This window comes from Tauraco erythrolophus, chromosome Z, assembly GCF_009769465.1.
Source record: "Tauraco erythrolophus isolate bTauEry1 chromosome Z, bTauEry1.pri, whole genome shotgun sequence".
NCBI lineage: Eukaryota > Metazoa > Chordata > Aves > Musophagiformes > Musophagidae > Tauraco > Tauraco erythrolophus.
The window spans coordinates 26,951,488-26,971,014 of NC_141496.1; the positions used below are offsets into that span (position 1 = coordinate 26,951,488).

Here is a 19,527-nt window from a genome sequence, read left to right on the forward strand (position 1 = left end):
GTGTGTGCTTCAGTGCCAAGGAGTAACGTATACAGCTAGGGACAGCATTCAGATGTGGAGAGTAAGGCTAAAATAGTGTGTCATCCTTAGTTATTCTGTTCAGATTTTTAGGCAGTTTAGCAGCATCCCGAGACTTTGAACTAAATAAGAGAGTTTGGGCAGTTCATGGGTTTATGGTATAAATCCTTTGGAGTAGGCTGGAGATGATCAAAATTGTTTCACGACAAATGAAAAACTAAGATTTTTTTCCCACGAGACTGAAAATTCCAAAGGTATTTGATTTCAGATGCACTGCAGCTCCTCCTAGTAGCCACAGGAGTATGGATGCTTCCAAAGCAGAACATACCTAATTTTTCAGGCCATCTTCCAGGCTGGGATGTTAAGTTCCCAAGTCCTGGGTAACCTGAGGAGCTAGGACAGGAGCCTTGTGACCCAGCACATGGAGTTACAGCAGGCCATGAAATGACCGGCAAGGAAGCTAATTAGCTCAGCAGTCTGCTTCACTTCCGCAGATATTTTTGACAGAAGTAACTTACTCCAGCAAGGTCTGGTTTGTTACATCGTGACTGTGGCGCTCACTCCATTAAGCATTGCACCTGATGTGATCTGTGGTTGGCATGAATGTCTTGAAGAACATAATGGCTATATGAGAGAGGGTTTGGTATGAATTCATACTGGTAGATAGAGAAAGTCTATTTAAAAAAAAAAACAACAAACCTTTTAATAAACTTCCTTGTTCCTTTTAGTGCTTTCCTATTTTTATCATCTATGAAGGTAGTGAAATAAATGTATTTCCAAGGGACTTGGGGGATAGGCAGGTTTTTGAGTTTCTGGTTTTTTGTTCCTCTTTGAGGCTTGCCTTTTAGGCATGATATAAATTATATTTGTAATATAGTTGGTTCCCAAAGGAAGATGTTTCTTTTCTAGATTCGGAACAATTAGATCAATGAAGTTCAAATGTTGTTTTCAGCAGCTTATGGTTTTGGCTTCATTCTAAAGTTAGTAATTTTTTTTAAATTGCATTTTCCATAAAACAGTGAATATATATCGATTAAAAATACTTTAGAATTTCATTTAGAAGTAAAAGTGGAAAGCAATGTTTTTACATAGTTTCTTTGTTTCAGTAGTGGATTTTTATATGCAAGTGACTGTAGGGTGATAGTCTTCTGTATGTGAAATCTTCTCACTGATGGTTATAGGTCGTTTCACTCTGAATACTGTGGGAAGTTTTGAGGGCAAGGAGCTCACCATTCTTACCAAGTAGTGCTCTGAAATAATGGTAGGAAATTTCATTGCTTACCGCATGTTACATTCTTATATATAAGAATCGTAACAGAGTAATAACTACCAGTAATAGAATAAAGAAGTATTGTTTTTAGTAAGGGAAACGTCAAATATTTGCAATAGAAGAAGCAAAGGAAGTTTTTATGTTGGGCTTAAGACTTCAGTTTCTGCAGAGAAGATGATAGTGATTATTTTTCTTCTAGGAATTTGATCCTGAAGAGTTTTACTATCTTTTGGAAGCAGCTGAAGGCCATGCTAAAGAGGGTCAAGGCATTAAAACAGACATCCCTCGATATATTATAAGCCAGCTGGGCTTAAATAAAGATCCTTTGGAAGGTAAGTGCATCTCCTGGTACAGTTATAGGCTCCTAGATTCTTGCTTCTTAAGGTGTTTGGTCATTCTAATAATCTTTGCGTACCTGAAAAGGGTCAAAAATAAAGGTGGTAGCAGAACAAGCGTTTGCTAACCCTCACAGTTCTATCACAAGCTCAAAGGCATTAAAAAGGCCACCTGAGGTTTTTCTGTTGTGAATATCATTTACACATACGCTGTGTGAATGATACTCATCATCTTCTTCCAGCCTGGCAATGCAACTTTCTAATTTCAGCTCTAGCTGAAATTTACTGGCATATTTTGATGGCGACTGTTATCCAGCCATGGGCACAAATGAAACAGCTGAGCTATTAGTTGCCTTTCAGTGCCTCCAGGCTCCCACATCTTAGAGAACATCTCCCATTCCTATTAAAACTGCAAAGATTTAATTTTTCTGGGTAATTCATATGTCAATGTTGAGGACTTCTGTAGGGAGAACTTGGGTTCCAATAGAGGTATTGTCATTGCAGAATTTTTGTTTGCCTGCTCCTTCTTTTAAGGACAGTGTTGGGAAAATTAAAATTGCTTCTGTTCCCTAACCAGACCATCTTCTCTTTCATCCTGAGACCAGGTGCTATCACTGGTGACAAATGGAAATTGGTTCATTGTGTTCAGTGCGAATCCTGCAATTCGGAAGAAATTGGCAGAAATTCAGTCATGGAAAATGAGTCTAGCTAGTGCCATTTAGCTTGTCTTCTGTGTTATGACCAAAGACAAGAGGGATCTTCAGGAGAGGACTTTGTAGCACAAAATAATAGCAAAGCAATGTGATAAACTTTTTTTTAACCAGTTCTCATGATGCATGACCACATTTCCTTAAATCAAAGGAGAAGCATATTGTGTGTCAGAAGAAAACTCTTTTTTGTTCAACTTCAGCAGCTTGTGAATTTCAGCACTGCCAGGTGTTGTCAGGAATTTGGTTAGATGTAATTCAATTTGATTGGATATTGTTATAGATGATAGATATAGATAGATTGGATATTGTTATAGATGATAGATAGGTAACATACAGATGTTAACAGATTTAAAGAAAGTCAAGCCTATTAGTAGTGCACTTCCTATCTTCACAAAAGAACTGCCTCATCCAGGTTTCGTAGTATTTTTATCTGAGATGCAGATTAAAGCAGTTTTGACACTTTTTGCTTGGATTTGGAGTGCAGCAAGGATGCCAGACAAACTGGGGAAATATACGCAAATATTGTTTTTTGTGTGGTAGTGGAAAAGATCAAGAAGTAGCTTAATTATCTGCAAGATAAAGACCTGTCTGCTGGATTTGGAGAGCTGTTGGTCTGTCCTAGACTGAGAATTCGTAAATTCTTCACTGATGAAGTATGCAAGGTTTAATTTGGAGTGCGGGTTGAGGGTTTAGTGTTATTGACCCTGGTTCTGCCACTTGAACCGTATCTTACTAATTGACTTTTTCTGGACACTTGGATAAAAGTGCTCCTCAGCATAAGTCAAGAATCTACACTACTTAAGTTTAATTATATCTTTGAAATTTTTTTAAACAGTTTATTGTGAGAGATCTAGCAACAAATGCTGTATACAAATAAGGGATACTGTTTTCTCAGATGGAATATGTATTTTATGTGAATATACTGCATCTAGGACACGTTATAATTACATTTCATAAATTGAATATTATTGAACGTAACAAACTTTGAAGCATTCCAGGATAATTGAAATTTGTTTGATGGGTTTTTTTTGGGTTTTTTTTCTTTTTTCCTGGGAGAAAAAATGGGCTATGTGGTTTGTCATAAATACGGAGGTGTGTATGGTGTATGAATTACCAATTTTTGGTTCAGTTGGAGATGTGGGAGATTGATTATTTTGTGTATCATTTTAAAAGTTAATGTGTATGTAGATTTGTGAGGAAATAATTCAGGCCATCTGATTCGTATTAATGCTTTCCTGCCTCCCTACAAAAAGTGATGTTTATAAGCAGTATAGATCACTGCGCAGTGACTTCTTAAATGATCTGGTTTTGGTTTTAAATTAGTGCCTCTATATACAATTTCCTAAGCAAAAATACAAGAATGGCACTATGGGTTTATGCCTTGGAATTGATTGTTTACAAGAGAATTATTTGGAAACACTGTATTCATTGCTTTAAAAAGAATTATGTGAAGATCATCCTCCTGAGAGAGCCTTAAATTCTTTGTATGCAAAAATAGAAAACATTTAAAAATACTTAAATAGTAAAAGAACCAAATCTTTCAAAACAAATGAAACCCACCTTGGTAACGCCACTTACCCTGAAACACAGAATTGTGTTTTCAACTAAGCTGTTAAATTATGTCTGCAATGTTCATAAATGTTCATGCAAAGGATTTTACTTTCTCTGCAGAGAAGAACAACCTACTTCTTTAGACCTTTCTCTACTTACTTCTTTTGTTTGCTGCCATAGCTCTAGTGTCCTTCCTTTGAGTGAAATGGTGCATGCATTAATTGGAGATAATGCTAGATAAATTTATACTGTACCAAAAGCAATACCACAACAGATTCATCACTTAGCAGAGACTGGTGGCTGTATTTCTGAAGAGTTCCTCAGGGAGAAATTTTTCCCCATGGTTTTTAAATTACCATCTTTACCTTTTTGAATCATGAGTCTTCAGAAATGGTTTAAATCAATGAAAGAAAAAGGGCAGATGTTTAATGGTATTTAGATGAGTTTTAAAAATCTCTTCAGGCATTGCAAAATGGTTCTATAGCTCCCTGTTTTGAAAGCTGACTCTCAGTTCCATTCCATTACTACCTATTACTTGCAAATAATACGTATTTCTCAGGTAATGGTTATTTTGCAAAAGTTCTGTTTAAAAATGGCTCATTTTAATTTTCTATTTATGAAAATAATTTCAATTGCGAAGGCTGTCAAAGTATATTATTCTAGCTTGCTTGGTTCCCACCTGTATGATAAAGATTTCATCAACACTTCTATTATAAAAACCACACGTTTGCAAAACTGACTTCTGCCAGGGAAGTCCACTCCAGTTTCCAGTTTAGCCTATATCATTTTAACTTAAGTTTTTTTTTCTTTTTTATTTTCTTAAGATGTGTTTGTTCTCAGTTGAGATATTTTTTACCGTTTATTGACTTCATCTTCAGAATTTTTGAGATGTTTTTAGCTTCTCTAACACTTTAACCATCTGTTTGTTTTTTGAAGTGACATTTTCATTACTTCCGATTCTTACACTTTAGAAATGTGTGTTTTGGTTAGTTATTACAAATGAAAGTTACTCCTTAAATCTTTAGCTGTTGCAACAGAAAATTATCTGTGTAATTCGGTCTTAACGATTACATTAAGTGCCGTGTGTAATTTCAGTTGTGGTAGTCACTTATCTAGAAAAATTCAGTTTAGTGAATATTCAATTATATTTCATATTAATAAATCAGTTAACAGTTGTGAGATAAAAAATACACCTCAAATTTCAGGTGGTCTTATCTCTGATCCTCAGCACATAATTATGATAAATTGTGCATACTTTGCTATGTGGAGTATGTAATTAACTATGTATATCATTAAAGTAATACCGATATTCCCAGGATCTTTTAGTTACCGACTGTCCTGTTTAGCTTTTATTACCCAGATGAATGTTTTAGTTACTGGACCCCTGAAGAACAGGATAGGCTTAGGAGCTCTGCAGCATAAGTTGACCCTGACAGGGACAACCAGGTAAACTTGTAGTCTGGCAAAATCTTAAGTTTCCCAGAGAAGTCATCTATATTAGTGACTCCATAAATCATAAGCTTCTAAAACAAAAAAAGGCTGTTAGCTTATTCTGTTAGGCATATCAGCATTTCTGCGTAGAAGATGCAAACAGTTTGGAGTCCATCTCTGTGTAAACTAGGAGCTTTTTGCTCTAACTGTGAAGGAGCCCAGCAAGGATGGGATCTACTATTAACCAGCCTCTCAGGGTCTGAGATCTCGGGAGTTTTAGGAGATGAGTGCTGTCTTTCCTTTAGTGCTCAGATCACACACAGATCTCAGAATTACCATGTCTCAGCGATGATAACAGTATCGCTCTTCATTGCTTCATGGCTGTTTGATTTCTTCAGTGGAAGATCATCTAGGCATTGAATAGCAGGTCTTTATTTTCCACGTTGGACTTTTTTATATATGCTTGGAGATCCCCTAAAAGTTATTTGGCGAGTACTAAAGATAGGACAGCAAGTTTATTAAAGATTCCAGAAAAGTGGCACTTCTTAGGCTTACTGTGCTTCATTTAGTTTTGTATTTGCATAGTTCAAAGCAAAGTTTCTGATCTTTATTTCCAGAAATAGCTCAGCTAGCTAACTGTGACAATGGGACAGCAGAAACTCTGGAAGCGGATGAATCAATAAATGTAAGTTTTCCTGTTACGTTACTGCTTTTGCTGAGTCTGAGGAAGGAAAAATAAATGTGTTGTGTTCCCCCCAGCCCTGCCCTGTTGTATTTTCTCCTGGTACATATGAACAGATTGAACAAAACAGCGGTTAATCCTCAGACTAACTCTATGGTGATCAGCAGACAGAAGACTCGCAAAAAAATACCAGAACAAAACTTTCTAACTATTTTCCTAGATGTTGTGCAGTATATTTAGCTTCCACAAAGTTAGTGTTCACCATGTGGCAATTGTTTCTTCCTGTATTTCTGTTTAATTAAGGTATTTATTTTTCTTTTAGAAAGACTTTTAAATAGTTTCATTAAAAATAAAATATTTTAAACAGATTCTAAAATAATCCATTTACGGAGAGAGCTAATCATCAGATTGAGAGACTCTGAACAGATCCAGTGAAGAGACAGGGAAGAAATTAGCAAGTTAGCAAATAGCTTGCATTCAGAAAGTTAGTTTGCAATGTGGATGATTGTGCATTGTTCTTTTGAATCTGTTCAAAAATATTTGTCTACAATATTGAGTATCTTACAATAATATTTTGTCAGATGCTTGTTCAGGTTGGCAAAAGAAAATTGGGTTGGAGGAGCTGGTTGGACTGAATATTGTCAGCTTAAATGCTATCAATTTAAACTCTTATTTTTAAAAATTGGCTCTTACACCTTGGATTTCAGTCAACAGAATATATGGAGTCCTAACAATTTCGTGTCAGATTTTCAGTGCAAGTGGATAGAAAAAGCAAGCACAATTCTGGGACATACCTAGGTAATTCAGTGGTACTTCATGGGTGTTTACAAATGTTAGTAGAGTTTAAGCATGAGGTATCTCTTAAAACGAGTTCTCATATGCTGCAGAAAAGACACCCTGCTCCAGTACATGTCATGTTATCTTGGGGTAGTTTCTGACTTTACATCAAAATGCCACCTATAAAGGCTTCCAGAATTGTGACATGAATGGTGTTTCTTATTCCGCTGCTTCTGTTCATCTGCATTTAAAATACTGTATTAGACCCAAGCAGTATTTAGTGGAAGGATACTGGCAAATTGGAGAAAAGACGGAAAGAATAACTAGAAGACTTAAAGGAAGTTCTGAAGTTCTTAGGAGAATCTAAGGTGCAAACTAACTTAGCAATAGCTAAGAAATTGCAATTGTAATTTGTGTTGTGCAAATGTTGAAGACATACAGGAAGGATAATGCAGTGTGATAAAGGAATATAAGTAGGGAAGATGATGAAATCTCTAAAGAGAAACATAGGGTGAATATTTGGAAACGTTTTCTTAAAGTTTAGCTATGGAATATACGCACAGATGGGAAGTGACAGGAAGCATAACTTAAAAGTAAAGTACAGGACTGTTCAAAGTCATTATAAATACGCAATTAGGAAAAATCCTGTATTGGCAGGCAAGTGGGCTAAACATTTCAATAAATAGTCTCTTTCTGCTTCTGTATAGTTTATTATATCAATATATTCACTAATCTTCTTGCACTGAATTTTCTTTAGCAAGCGTTTCATTGAAAATGTTCCAACCAGGTCTACTTTCAACTTTAACTATTACCAAACTGCCTGGATAGGGATCATAGAACTTCTTGGAGATTTGGAAAACATCTTGAAAAGGATCTTGTGGGTTTGGAATACTGAATTTGGAGTCCTGTGCCCTCATCATCCCCCCTGCACCCCAATTCTAATTCACACTTACATCTTCAAGATTAATTAAAAATTAAAGCTAGAAAAAAGGTTGTGCAGTACTCGGGACAACTCCATTTTGAAAATGTTCTGGCATACAAGTAGGTGAAAGTGACCTCTGTAATGGTAGAATTATTGCAATTTTGTCTTCTGTATTTTTGTCATTTATTTTGTGTCTCTCTTCACAGTCTGTTCTACCACAGTCTATCCTAACATTAGTTCAAAATGTGCAAAAGTTTATTTGTATGAACAAGAGCTCATCTACATTTTGTTACTACCAAGCTGTACTACCAGAGTCAGATTTACTAAAATGAGAAGGCAATGGCCAACAAGTGCCTGGTGGAATTCACAGAAGTCCATAACACTGGATAGGAATTGCCAGTAACTCTTTTACCAGAAACCTTCGTGCATGTCTGCTGTAACCTGTGCACGTAGATAAGCAGACAGATAGCTGCAGTGTAACAGAACCTCTTTGGTGAAAAGGCAGCTCTGCTTCAAGAGTCCTTTTGTTTCCTCCAATGCTAGCTGCGTGGCTAACTGGACAGAGATTTTAACTGGTTTGTCAGGGTGATAGGCTGGTGATAGTTGGGAGTTTTTTTGGTTTTATTTTTCCCTGATTTTGAAGAAAGTATTGTATTAACCTTGTTCTTTCTCCAATTTTGTTTTGAAGAGCTCTAATACCTCCCTGAAGCTGCAGAGGAAACCTCGGGAAAGTGATTTTGAGACAATTAAACTGATTAGTAACGGAGCTTATGGGTGAGTAATCCATGAGTGCAACAGCTCTTTTGCATTTTATTTTTGCTTAACTTCCCATTATTTCTTATTACAGTGATGTTTGTGAGGGAGTTTGTTTGCACTTCTGCTTTTTTCATTCTGCTTTCCTGTTTTGTTGCTAATATTTGAAGTTCACAAGACAAACTTTTTAGAAAGCCTGCTGGGCAATAATGAATTACTGTGTGCTGCAGTAGATTAAGATACTGAATATTGCATCACAAAGATTTTTCAGAGTAGATATCATGTAATGCCAAAGATGAAATCTGAATAAATCAAAAGGCAGATTTAAAGCCACCTTTATAATACTGGAAACAGCCTGTGTTTATGCAGATGTGAAACGGAATAAAACTGCATCTGCAGGGAGACAGATTGTTAAAAATAAGTGCTTACTTGACCTAAAAATATTGGTGAAGTAGAAACAAATTTCCTGAAGTAAGGCAGCACTATTTTGTAGCTTCTCTGTGAACACTCTTCTATCCTCAAATTTTAACCAGCTAGCTTTTAATGAATTGCTGTTACTTGGTTAGTTTCTGGGTCCTTGGAAGGTGCACAGCTTACTGCCTAGTGGTATGTGAGTCATCTGGAGATATCCTAGAAGACCAAGAGAAAATTATGTGAGCTTGGGCCTCAAATGAACATGAAATGTCTTCTGGAAGTACTGTGCAGGGATTGTGTCTATCAGCAGACAGAAGTCTGTCTTCAGTCACCTTTTCTGATCAGATACTATCTATTAGACCCTTAATTGGTACCTCCTCTGAACTGAAACGCATCACGGCAGCAACTGTTGGTCTATGTTACCTGCAGGACCAGGAGGGAATGTATTGGTTCAAAAAATAGTAGTTTCCGTCTTAAGGTGAGGAGCCTGTCGCCAAATGAGACCGTGTCACAGTCTGGCAGTGGAGAGGGCTGTGCTGCTCTCCAGCACAGACCCCGTTAGGCTGGCTCTGCTCTGTGCTCCCTCTGCTTGAGGTAGGAAGCACCAGTGACCTGATAGGACTGAGCACTCTTTGAAGATACCTTGGACGTACAAGAGAAAGCACCTGCAGTCTATCCGCTGGAGTTCTGTGTGCCATTCTAATGGCCTGAGCCTGATGAGCACAGTAATACACTCTGGCAGTATTTAGTTAAAGGTAACCTTGAGCTCTGGGACAAGAGGCATTGAGTACTGCCTAGTACTGTTGGTCATGATAGCTTGCGTGGAGGCTATTAGTTGTGTCCAGATCTGCTTACGCAGCTCAGGAAAAAGCCTGAAGAAAGTAGCATAATTTGCATTAAAGTTATGTAAATATCCAAATGCAATATCTCACTAGTCAACCTCTGCACAATTCGTTTTCTCAGAATACCTCCCTAGGCAAACTCGTTACTTAACATACACCAGTTTCTCCCAATTACCCCAGGACTTCAAAAGACTTTCTTCCAGCATTTAACAGTAGTTGCTGCTCTACTCCCTGGCTGTGTCGCTTTCTCCTTCCTGTGGGAGATGCTTAGTCCCCTCCATTCCTCCTTTCATCTCCTACCCAATTTCCTCTTCGTCTTGCTGGAGAAGAGTAAGAAAAACCATGTGGAATAGGTCCCCATCAGAGGAGACAGTGTCTGAGTCACTAGACCTGCCCAGCTTCCCAGCAGTTTCAGGATGCTGAGGGATGGGAAGAAGAGCAGCTGCAGAAGGGCATGCTGCAATCAGCAGCTCGAGGCCGGTTACGTGAAGTCAGAGGTTTGGTAGATCCTTGGCTCCATGGGTGTTAAGAGTCAGGAGCCTTGATGAGCCATTAAGAAACATAGACTGGAGACAAGTATCCGTTTGAAACCGGAGAAAAGTAAGGATCTGGAAAGCTGAAAAGAAAGGATGAAAAGCCATGGGTTTCTATGACACATGTGATGTAGGCAAGTAAGATAGGTTTTTTTTCCCTCATGTTTGTGGCAGAGAAAATCAGTACTACAAAACACCTTTTTAATGCCAATAATATGCAAAATTGGCAATATAAATGTCGTAAAAATTGGATGAGACCCTGATAAATTTGTGAGGAAAAGGAGAGCTGATAGAAGGTGAACAGCTTGGGGTGTATCCGGATTCTGCATGAATCATTGTCTTCAGCAAATGTTAAAACAAGGGTAGTCTGACAGGTTGTGCTGTGGTAATATTAAAAGTGGAAATTGAAAATGTCATCAGTTTAGTAGAGTGCTATTGCTTCCATCTTTAAGCAAACAATAACAAAGTAGATGTTGTTAGTTTGGTTTTTCATTTTAAATTATTACGTCTTAGAAGAAAAATCAAGAACAAGAAAGAAAACAAAGGTACCGCCCCTTACTAATTAGTATAGAGGGAAAGGAACTGTGAGACAATAAACTTTTAAAATATTTACTCACTTTTAAAAGTGGTTTTAGCACCTAGTCACTTCCCCCCAACTACTGTCAGTTGAGGAGGCTTGTGCTTCTGAACTCTCTAGGATACCACTTTTTCAAAACTATCTGTGTGCTTGAACATCTCCATTGTGGTATGTCAGATAAGGGGGACTGTAATATCGACAGACTGTTTTTTGATCTTTATTGGTTGGCACCAATAGGATTGGTGGTTAATTTACTCCAAAGTCACAGACGCGTTCAAAGGGGAACCCATCATGATAATCTAAATACTCCTTAGCCCATCTACAAAATGGAGTGTAATAAAGCAATAATACTTGTTCCATCTGTGAATACAAAGCGATGAAGTGCCCCATAGCATTTATTGCAGTTTATTTACAAGTATAAGCAGCTGAAATAAAAGTTACTGCTGTTATGCTATAAGGATTTTTTTTTCCCTTCCATGTCTTTCCAGGCCATTAATTTTTTGAAATAACTAAATATGTGTGAATTCTGCCTGTGCTTCATTGATTTATTCTTTAAAATATGTCAGTGGGCATATTTTGTGCTCTGACTTATTAAAGATTCAGTATGCTATTGTAATATTTTATTTATTTTGAGGCTATAATGGAGAGTTTAATTCTGAACCATTTTTTAAAAAAAAAAATACGTTTGATTTTGCTGTGGTGGTTTTGCCTTAATTAGTGAAATGGAAAGCTTTGACTGCTTGACAGGGTAATTGTTGGTCTTGGCATGCTATAGCAGAGATTTGTCAGATATGTTAAACTTGATGAGTTTAAATATAAACTATTGATTTTGTGAAGGTTTGAGTAAATATCTTAGAAGTTCTCTGCTTTGAATTGATTGAGTAAACTCATTTGTAGTGCAATTAAATGACTGCATAGTAGATGAGGTGTATTAAGCTTTTGGGAATGGCTAGGAATATGCAAGAAGTTAAACAAGCTGTGAATCAGTAAACATGTAGGATGCTGGCCAAGTCATTAGTGGTTTCACAAGCTGTCTATCTGACTTTTTTCAGCCAGCCAAAACTTTTCATACTGCCCAAATTTTAAGCTTTTACTGCAATCACAGCAACATTTTTTTCCATATTCCAGCTTGCAAGAGGTGTAGCAGGTAATAGTAGTCCATCTCTTCAAGTTAGCCTCAGCCTTGGTTTCCTGAACCAGCTCAACAAAACAAAAATTACATTTCATTTCAGGGAAGCAAGTGATGTTAGTTCAGTTGCTCTTCACTAGTGTATAACTGTATCTGCTTAAAGCAAATACGTGATACCACTTTTGCACCTACCTGGAATGCTTTAATTTCTGCAAAAATGGTAATGTCAGTATGTACATGACATACTGGCTAATGGTATTACTTAATAAATTTAAAAACTCTGAGGCGGTGTTGGCTTGAGCAGCTGCTGACCTGAACCTGTGAGTGCTTGTTCCTGTCTCTTTTCCACTCAGTTGACAATACTTGCTCATAAGTGGTTTCTTTGGGAATGAGACTAAGAAGGTTACCCAGCTGCAGAGTAACACCCTATCAATCAGGTTAATTCATCATCAGCCTGGCAGCCACCAGTTCTGAAGTAGAAGGGGACAGGGGGAAGTGTGGCTTTGTAGGTTCACTTGAGTAGCACCACCTCTGAATGGACTTTTCTTTTTACCCCTGTGGGCGACTGGTCTGTGCAGAGTATGAGACTTTAATTTGTAGAAGTCCATAGCTTTAAAAAACAGCTTAGAAAGTAGAGGCTGGTAATTTCTATGCTAGGGATCTTATAGTCATCATTCAATGATGACTCTTACTCAAAAAGATGGCCTTTGAACTCAGACCTCATGCACTTTATTGCCTCCCAAGAGAGGGAGCCTCTCTTCCCAGTACAGCACAAGCCAAGTGCCTTACCTTTCTTCTGTAGCTAATATATGTGTGAGGATCTAATATTGACAAATAATGCAATCCTCTTAATGGTAGAGGAATGTTGTTACTGTGTTGAATGTCTTGACTTCTGTTCTTCCTGAACAGCGTGCTACGACCTGGTGAGGAGCTCAATTTCTGAAGTGTTTCTTTCACAGATACAGAATAATTTACCTAAAGGAAATCTGGACATCAGCTTCATCATTTTACATCTGTGTTTACAAGCTGCCATAAAGATAGAAGATTTTTCTACTGTTTGGTATGGAGAGGTGGTTTTACTAGTCAAAATTTGTGACATATTGGAACAACTAGGACTAGTAGTCATTGTGAGAGAAGGATCACAGCCATCATAGAATCATAGAATGGTTAGGGTTGGAAGGGACCTCAAAGATCATCTAGTTCCAACCCCCCTGCTATGGGCAGGGACACCCTCCACTACACCAGGTTGCCCAAAGCCTCATCCAACCTGGCCTTGAACACTTCCAGGGATCGGGCATCCACAGCTTCTCTGGGCAACCTGTTCCAGTGCCTCACCACCCTCTGAGTGAAAAATTTCTTCCCTGTATTTAATCTAAATCTGCCCTCTTTCAGTTTAAATCCATTGCCCCTTGTCCTATCACTACACGCTCTTGTAAAATGTCCCTCTCCAGCTTTCCTGTAGGCCCCCTTTAAGTACTGGAAGGCTGCAATAAGATCACCCCAGAGCCTTCTCTTCTCCAGGCTGAACAGCCCCAACTCTCTCAGCCTGTCTTCATAGAAGAGGTGTTCCAGCCCTCGGATCATCTTCGTGGCCCTCCTCTGGACCCGCTCCAGCAGCTCCATGTCCTTCTTGTGATGGGAACTCCAGAGCTGAATGCAGTATTCCAGGTGGGGTCTGACGAGAGCAGAGTAGAGGGGCAGAATCACCTCCCTCGCCCTGCTGGCCCCCCTCCTTTTGATGCAGCCCAGCATACAGTTGGCTTTCTGGGTTGCCAGCGCACATTGCCGGCTCATGTTGAGCTTCTCATCCACCAGCACTCCCAAGTCCTTTTCCTGAGGGCTGCTCTCAATCCATTCTCCACCCAGCCTGTACTTGTGCTTGGGATTGTTCCGACCCACGTGCAGGACCTTGCACTTGGCCTTGTTGAACTTCATGAGGTTCTCACAGGCCCACCTCTCCAGCCTGTCAAGGTCCCTCTGGATGGCATCCCTTGCCTCCAGCGTGTCCACAACACCACACAACTTGGTGTCATCTGCAAACTTGCTGAGGGTGCACTCGATCCCACTGTCCATGTCTCCAACAAAGATGTTAAATAGCACCGGCCCCATACTGACCCCTGAGGAACACCACTCATATCCCTGGTCTCCACTTGGACATTGAACCGTTGACCACAACTCTTTGAGTGCGACCATCCAGCCAATTCCTTATCCACCGAGTGGTCCATCCATCAAAACCATGTCTTTCCAGTTTAGAGACAAGGATGTTGTGTGGGACAGTATCAGATGCTTTGGATAAGTCCAGGTAGACGATGTCAGTTGCTCTTCCCCTCTCCATCGATGCTGTAACCTCATCATAGAAGGTCACCAAATTAGTCAGGCAGGATTTGCCCTTAGTGAAGCCATGTTGCCTGTCACCAATCACCTCCTTATTTTCCATGTGCCTTAGCATAGTCGCCAGGAGGATCTGCTCCATAATCTTGCCAGGCACAGAGGTGAGACTGACTGGCCTGTAGTTCCCTGGGTCTTCTTTTTTTCCCTTTTTAAAGATGGGGGCTATGTTTCCCCTTTTCCAGTCATTGGGAACTTCACCAGACTGCCACGACTTCTGAAATATGATGGATAGTGGCTTAGCAACTTTATCCACCAGTTCCCTCAGGACCTGCGGATGCACCTCATCAGGTCCCATGGACTTGTTCACCTCAGGTTCTTTAGATGGTCTCGGAACTGATCTCCTCCTACAGCGGGTGGTTCTTCATTCTCCCAGTCTCTGCCTTTGCCTTTTGTGACTTGGGCTGTGCAGCTTGAGCTCTTGCCAGGCTGTGCAGCTGGAGCTCTTGCCAGTGAAGACTGAGGCAAAGAAGTCATTGAGAACCTCAGCCTTCTCCCTGTCCCAGGTAGCCAGGTCCCCCGTTTCCTTCTGAAGAGGGCCTACATTTTCCCTAGAAAAAATTCTTCAGATGTTCTCTTCTTCAGATGGCCAGCTTCTCATTTACTTCTAGGCAGACTCGGATAAGCCTGAAATACTGCTTAGAGGAGGCTGTGCACGTTGTCATGGGGCTCCGAAGACCCACACCGCACCAGATGCTCACGTTAGGAGTGCTGCAATGCTTTAGCCACCATCTCCCCCTGCCCCTAAATAAATCTGATCTGGTCATGGGCATCTCCTGGCTAGGAGCTGGTGCAGTGCTGCTTGTAAATTCTGATCTGAAATAACTATCTGTGAACTTTATCATATTGTCATAGCATGAATCACAGCCTCACAAGTGGCTCCTCTTCACGGGAAGCAACATGAAGACATAGTTCTAGGGTAGTACAGAGTTTTGCAGTCTCTTCTCAGAGAACCGCTTGTGAAAATGAAACATAGCTCCTGGTGAACAGCTGTAACTTTTAAGCAGCAAGGACAACACCTACGTTTCCACAAAGAGTTCAAGGTCCTTTAACAAATTCAAGAATCGAGTCAAAGCAAGCAACACAGCTACGTTAGCCTCAAGCACTGAAGGTAGACCAGATTGTAAAAGGGCTCTAGAAGTTGAAGTTATCGAAGAACTATAGAATCATAGAATCATAGAATCATTAGGGCTGGAAGGGACCTTCAAAGGTCATCTAGTCCAACCCCCCTGCAAGGAACAGGGATATCTCCAACTAGATCAGGTTGCTCAGGGCCTCGTCCAACCGGGCCTTGAACGTCTCCAGGGATGGAGCATCCACCACTTCTCTGGGCAACCTGTTCCAGTGTTCTACAACTCTCATGGTAAAAAATTTTTTCCTAATATCCAATCTGAATCTACCTCCCTCTATTTTAAAACCGTTACCCCTTGTCCTATCACAACTGGCCCTCCTGAATAGCCTCTCCCCATCTTTCCTGTAGGCCCCCTTGAGGTACTGGAAGACCGCTATAAGGTCACCCCGGAGCCTCCTCTTCTCCAGGCTGAACAGCCCCAACTCTTTCAGCCTGTCCTCATAGGAAAGGTGCTCCAGCCCTCTTATCATCTTCGTGGCCCTCCTCTGGACCCTCTCCAACTGGTCCATGTCCTTCTTATGTTGGGGACTCCAGAACTGGACGCAGTACTCCAGGTGAGGTCTCACGAGGGCAGAGTAGAGGGGAAGAATCACCTCTCTCAACCTGCTGGCCACGCTCCTCTTGATGCAGCCCAGGACGCGGTTGGCCTTCTGGGCCACAAGAGCACATTGCCGGCTCATATTGAGCTTCTCGTCCAACAGTACTCCCAAGTCCTTCTCCTCAGGGCTGCTCTCAATCCATTCTCCGCCCAGTCTGTATTTGTGCCTGGGATTGCCACGACCCAGATGTAGGACCTTGCATTTGGCCTGGTTGAACTTCATGAGGTTGGTACGGGCCCACCTCTCCAGCCTGTCGAGGTCCCTCTGGATGGCATCCCTCCCTTCCAGCGTGTCGACGGCACCACACAGCTTGGTGTCATCGGCGAACTTGCTGAGGGTGCACTCCATGCCACTGTCCACGTCACCGACAAAGATGTTGAAGAGGGCTGGGCCCAACACGGACCCCTGAGGGACGCCACTCGTGACCGGTCTCCACTTGGACATTGAGCCGTTGACCACTACTCTCTGAGTGTGGCCATTGAGCCAATTCCTTATCCACCGAGTGGTCCATCCATCAAACCCATGCCTCTCTAGTTTAGAGAGAAGAATGTCATGCGGGACAGTGTCAAAAGCTTTGCACAAGTCCAGGTAGATGATATCCATTGGTCGACCCTTGTCCACCGATGCTGTCACCCCATCATAAAAGGCCACCAAGTTGGTCAGGCACGATCTGCCTTTGGTGAAGCCATGTTGGCTGTCACCTACCACCTCCTTGCTCTCCATGTGCCTTAGCATGGTTCCCAGGAGAATCTGCTCCATGACCTTGCCAGGCACAGAGGTGAGGCTGACCAGCCTGTAGTTGCCCGGGTCCTCCTTGCTCCCCTTTTTAAAAATGGGGGTTATGTTCCCTCTCTTCCAGTCATTGGGGACCTCGCCAGACCGCCACGACTTCTCAAATACAATAGCCAGTGGCTTGGCAACTTCATCCGCCAGTTCCTTCAGGACCCGCGGATGGATCTCATCAGGTCCCATGGACTTGTGCACCTTCAAGTTCCTCAGATGTTCCCGAACCTGCTCTTCAAGTACAGTGGGCGGTGGTTCATCCTCACAGTCCCTGCTAGTTCTTTCCACAGCTTGGGCAGTAAGACAAGAGGCTTTATCAGTGAAAACTGAGGCGAAAAAGTCATTGAGTACCTCAGCCTTCTCTATGTCCCGGGTAACCAGAGCACCAGTATCCTTCCGGAGGGGACCTACGTTCTCCTTGGACTTCCTTTTGTCCCCTACATACCTATAGAAGCTTTTCTTATTGCTTTTTATATCCCTTGCCAAAGTCAATTCCTTCAGGGCTTTAGCCTTCCTCACCTGATCCCTGGTCACTCGTACAGCTTCTCTGTATTCCTCCCAGGCTATCTGTCTCTGCTTCCACCCTCTATAGGCTAACCTCTTCATTTTCAGTTGGTCCAGGAGCTCCTTGCTCATCCACGCGGGCTTCCTGGTCTTTTTGCCCGACTTGTTCTTCATCGGGATGCACCTCTGCTGAGCTTGGAGGAGGTGCTCCTTGAATGTGGACCATATAGACTAGACCTGAAGCCTGTAAGTAATTTAGAGAAACAACAGTAATCTTGGTCGTAAGATTAGAGGGATAGATTGCATGATATTCACGTTTGAGCAATTCAAGAACCCAGTTAAATCTTTTATCATTTTTTTTGGTCATCTTAAAACATGCGCATGGTGTTTTATAGTTCTGCCTAGGTAAAGGTATTTTAGAGATACTTTTCAAGCTGAGATTTATGTTGGAAGTGGCATAAAGCAATTTATACATCTTTCTTTAATTGTTTCTATTTGGGAAGATTTCATTTTCTACTTATTTGACTGACATTTCAGCAAACTGTAATATGTTCTTTCGAACTGTGGGAGCTGAGAACATTGGTGTCACAGGCAGTCCCGGGTGCAGTTGTCACAGTGTGTGCGGTAGGCTGAGGAGATGGCATCAGTGCTGTGAACTGGGAGCGCCCTGGAGAAACAAAGGAGGTCTCTGCAGGAATAACATGCTGCTGATTAGAGCATAGTTTTCTTTGTAAAACATAAATGCTGTTTGCTGGGGTGGCTGTGATCAGAGGATGTGAATAAGTGTCATTAGACGTTTTTATGTTGGAGATCATTTAAAAAACATTTTACGTAGCATAAACAGTGTATGCATGTGTATACATGAGAGAGACAATGGTGTTGCAGTTGTCTGGTGATTCTGGTATGTTTGAACTAAACAGATTTTTTCTGAGGAATTGTAGGTAACTAAATCCTAGTGGAAAGTTATACTATTACCTGCCTGTGACTATGAGACTGGAGAATACAGTTCAGAGAGCTGGGGAAACATAGCCAGCATGTCTGAGATACTTACTGGACTAGATAGTCTTTAGAACTTACTAGTTCTTCACCTTTAAATGTGGTAGTAATGACTACAGATCCACATGATCTGCAGAGGGGATTTATTAAGATGCCGTAATAATATGCTCTGGTTAATATCTGTCTTTCAGGAGTCCCTCTTAACACACTGTCCAAATCAAAGCTCTGAGAAAGACCTGCATGCTGAGTCCTCAGGCAGTCCTTGGTTCATTCATGTGTCTTTATTTTTTTGAAAGATTGCGGCTTCAGGCACCTGAAGGGCTCACTTTTCTGTGTGCCAGGAGTGCACAAGGGGACTGAAATGGGGAAAAGATGAAATTAAGGAGACTAAGCAGCTAAAACTGACTGACAGGAGATAGCAACAACAAAAGAGAGAGGAAAATCAGAATGTAAGGGAAAGAAAAGCAAAGGAAAAGAGTTGTAATGAAGGAGTGGAGAGAGAAGTGAGTATGAGGGGACTGGTGGGAAGAGGTGCAGGAGGACGAAAGGCACGAAGCCAGCAGGGAGGAGTACTGGAGCTGAGTAACTCCATCTCTATTCCAGCTTGGGAGGGGCAGAAGGGAGTGAGACTTAGTAGGAGGCACGAAGGGTGGGGTTTGTCTTGGGTTTTGCCCAAGGTGGTTTTCCCCTACTTTCATAATGGTGTAATATCTTACCTACCTCGCGCTCAGACAAGAACGATGGATTAATGAAAGCTTTTGGAATCAGTAAGAGAAACTTTCTTGTCTAGAAAAAGTTTTCCTCCACAAAGGAAAGAAGAAACATTGATTTTTTTCAGTGCCTGTAACTTGATATCTGTGGGAAGATCTTCGTAGAAGTAGTAAGACAAGAACTGCTTTTTGCATTTAAATAAATAATTGTATGCTGATAATTGGACCTCGTGGAGACAACAAATTGAATTTAAAAGCTACATAATTGAGTCCCACTTCCCCCTCCCTCTTTTCTCCTTTTAGTCCTTTCTTACCATGAACACTCACTACTGTGGGAATTACATACTGGAGATGCTATAAGCATTAAATGCTAAAAAGCAGATTTCAAGCAAGGCAAATATTTTCAGGATTTACCTCAAGAGATTTTGAGAAATGCAGCAGTAATGTCCTGTGTCAGTGTTTCACAGCAGG

At 40.9% G+C, this 19,527-nt stretch overlaps 1 protein-coding gene across 3 annotated transcripts in view; it reads left to right on the forward strand.

The window, feature by feature from the left end:
- MAST4 (microtubule associated serine/threonine kinase family member 4) overlaps positions 1-19,527 on the forward strand; it is a 297,039-nt gene that overhangs the window by 249,348 nt on the left and 28,164 nt on the right. For all 3 annotated transcript variants that reach the window (XM_086629716.1, XM_086629714.1, XM_086629715.1), the window contains 3 exons: positions 1,488-1,620; positions 5,933-6,000; positions 8,385-8,470. In XM_086629716.1, coding sequence (XP_086485842.1) covers positions 1,488-1,620; positions 5,933-6,000; positions 8,385-8,470 — 287 coding nt within the window. The remainder of the gene's footprint in view (positions 1-1,487; positions 1,621-5,932; positions 6,001-8,384; positions 8,471-19,527) is intronic.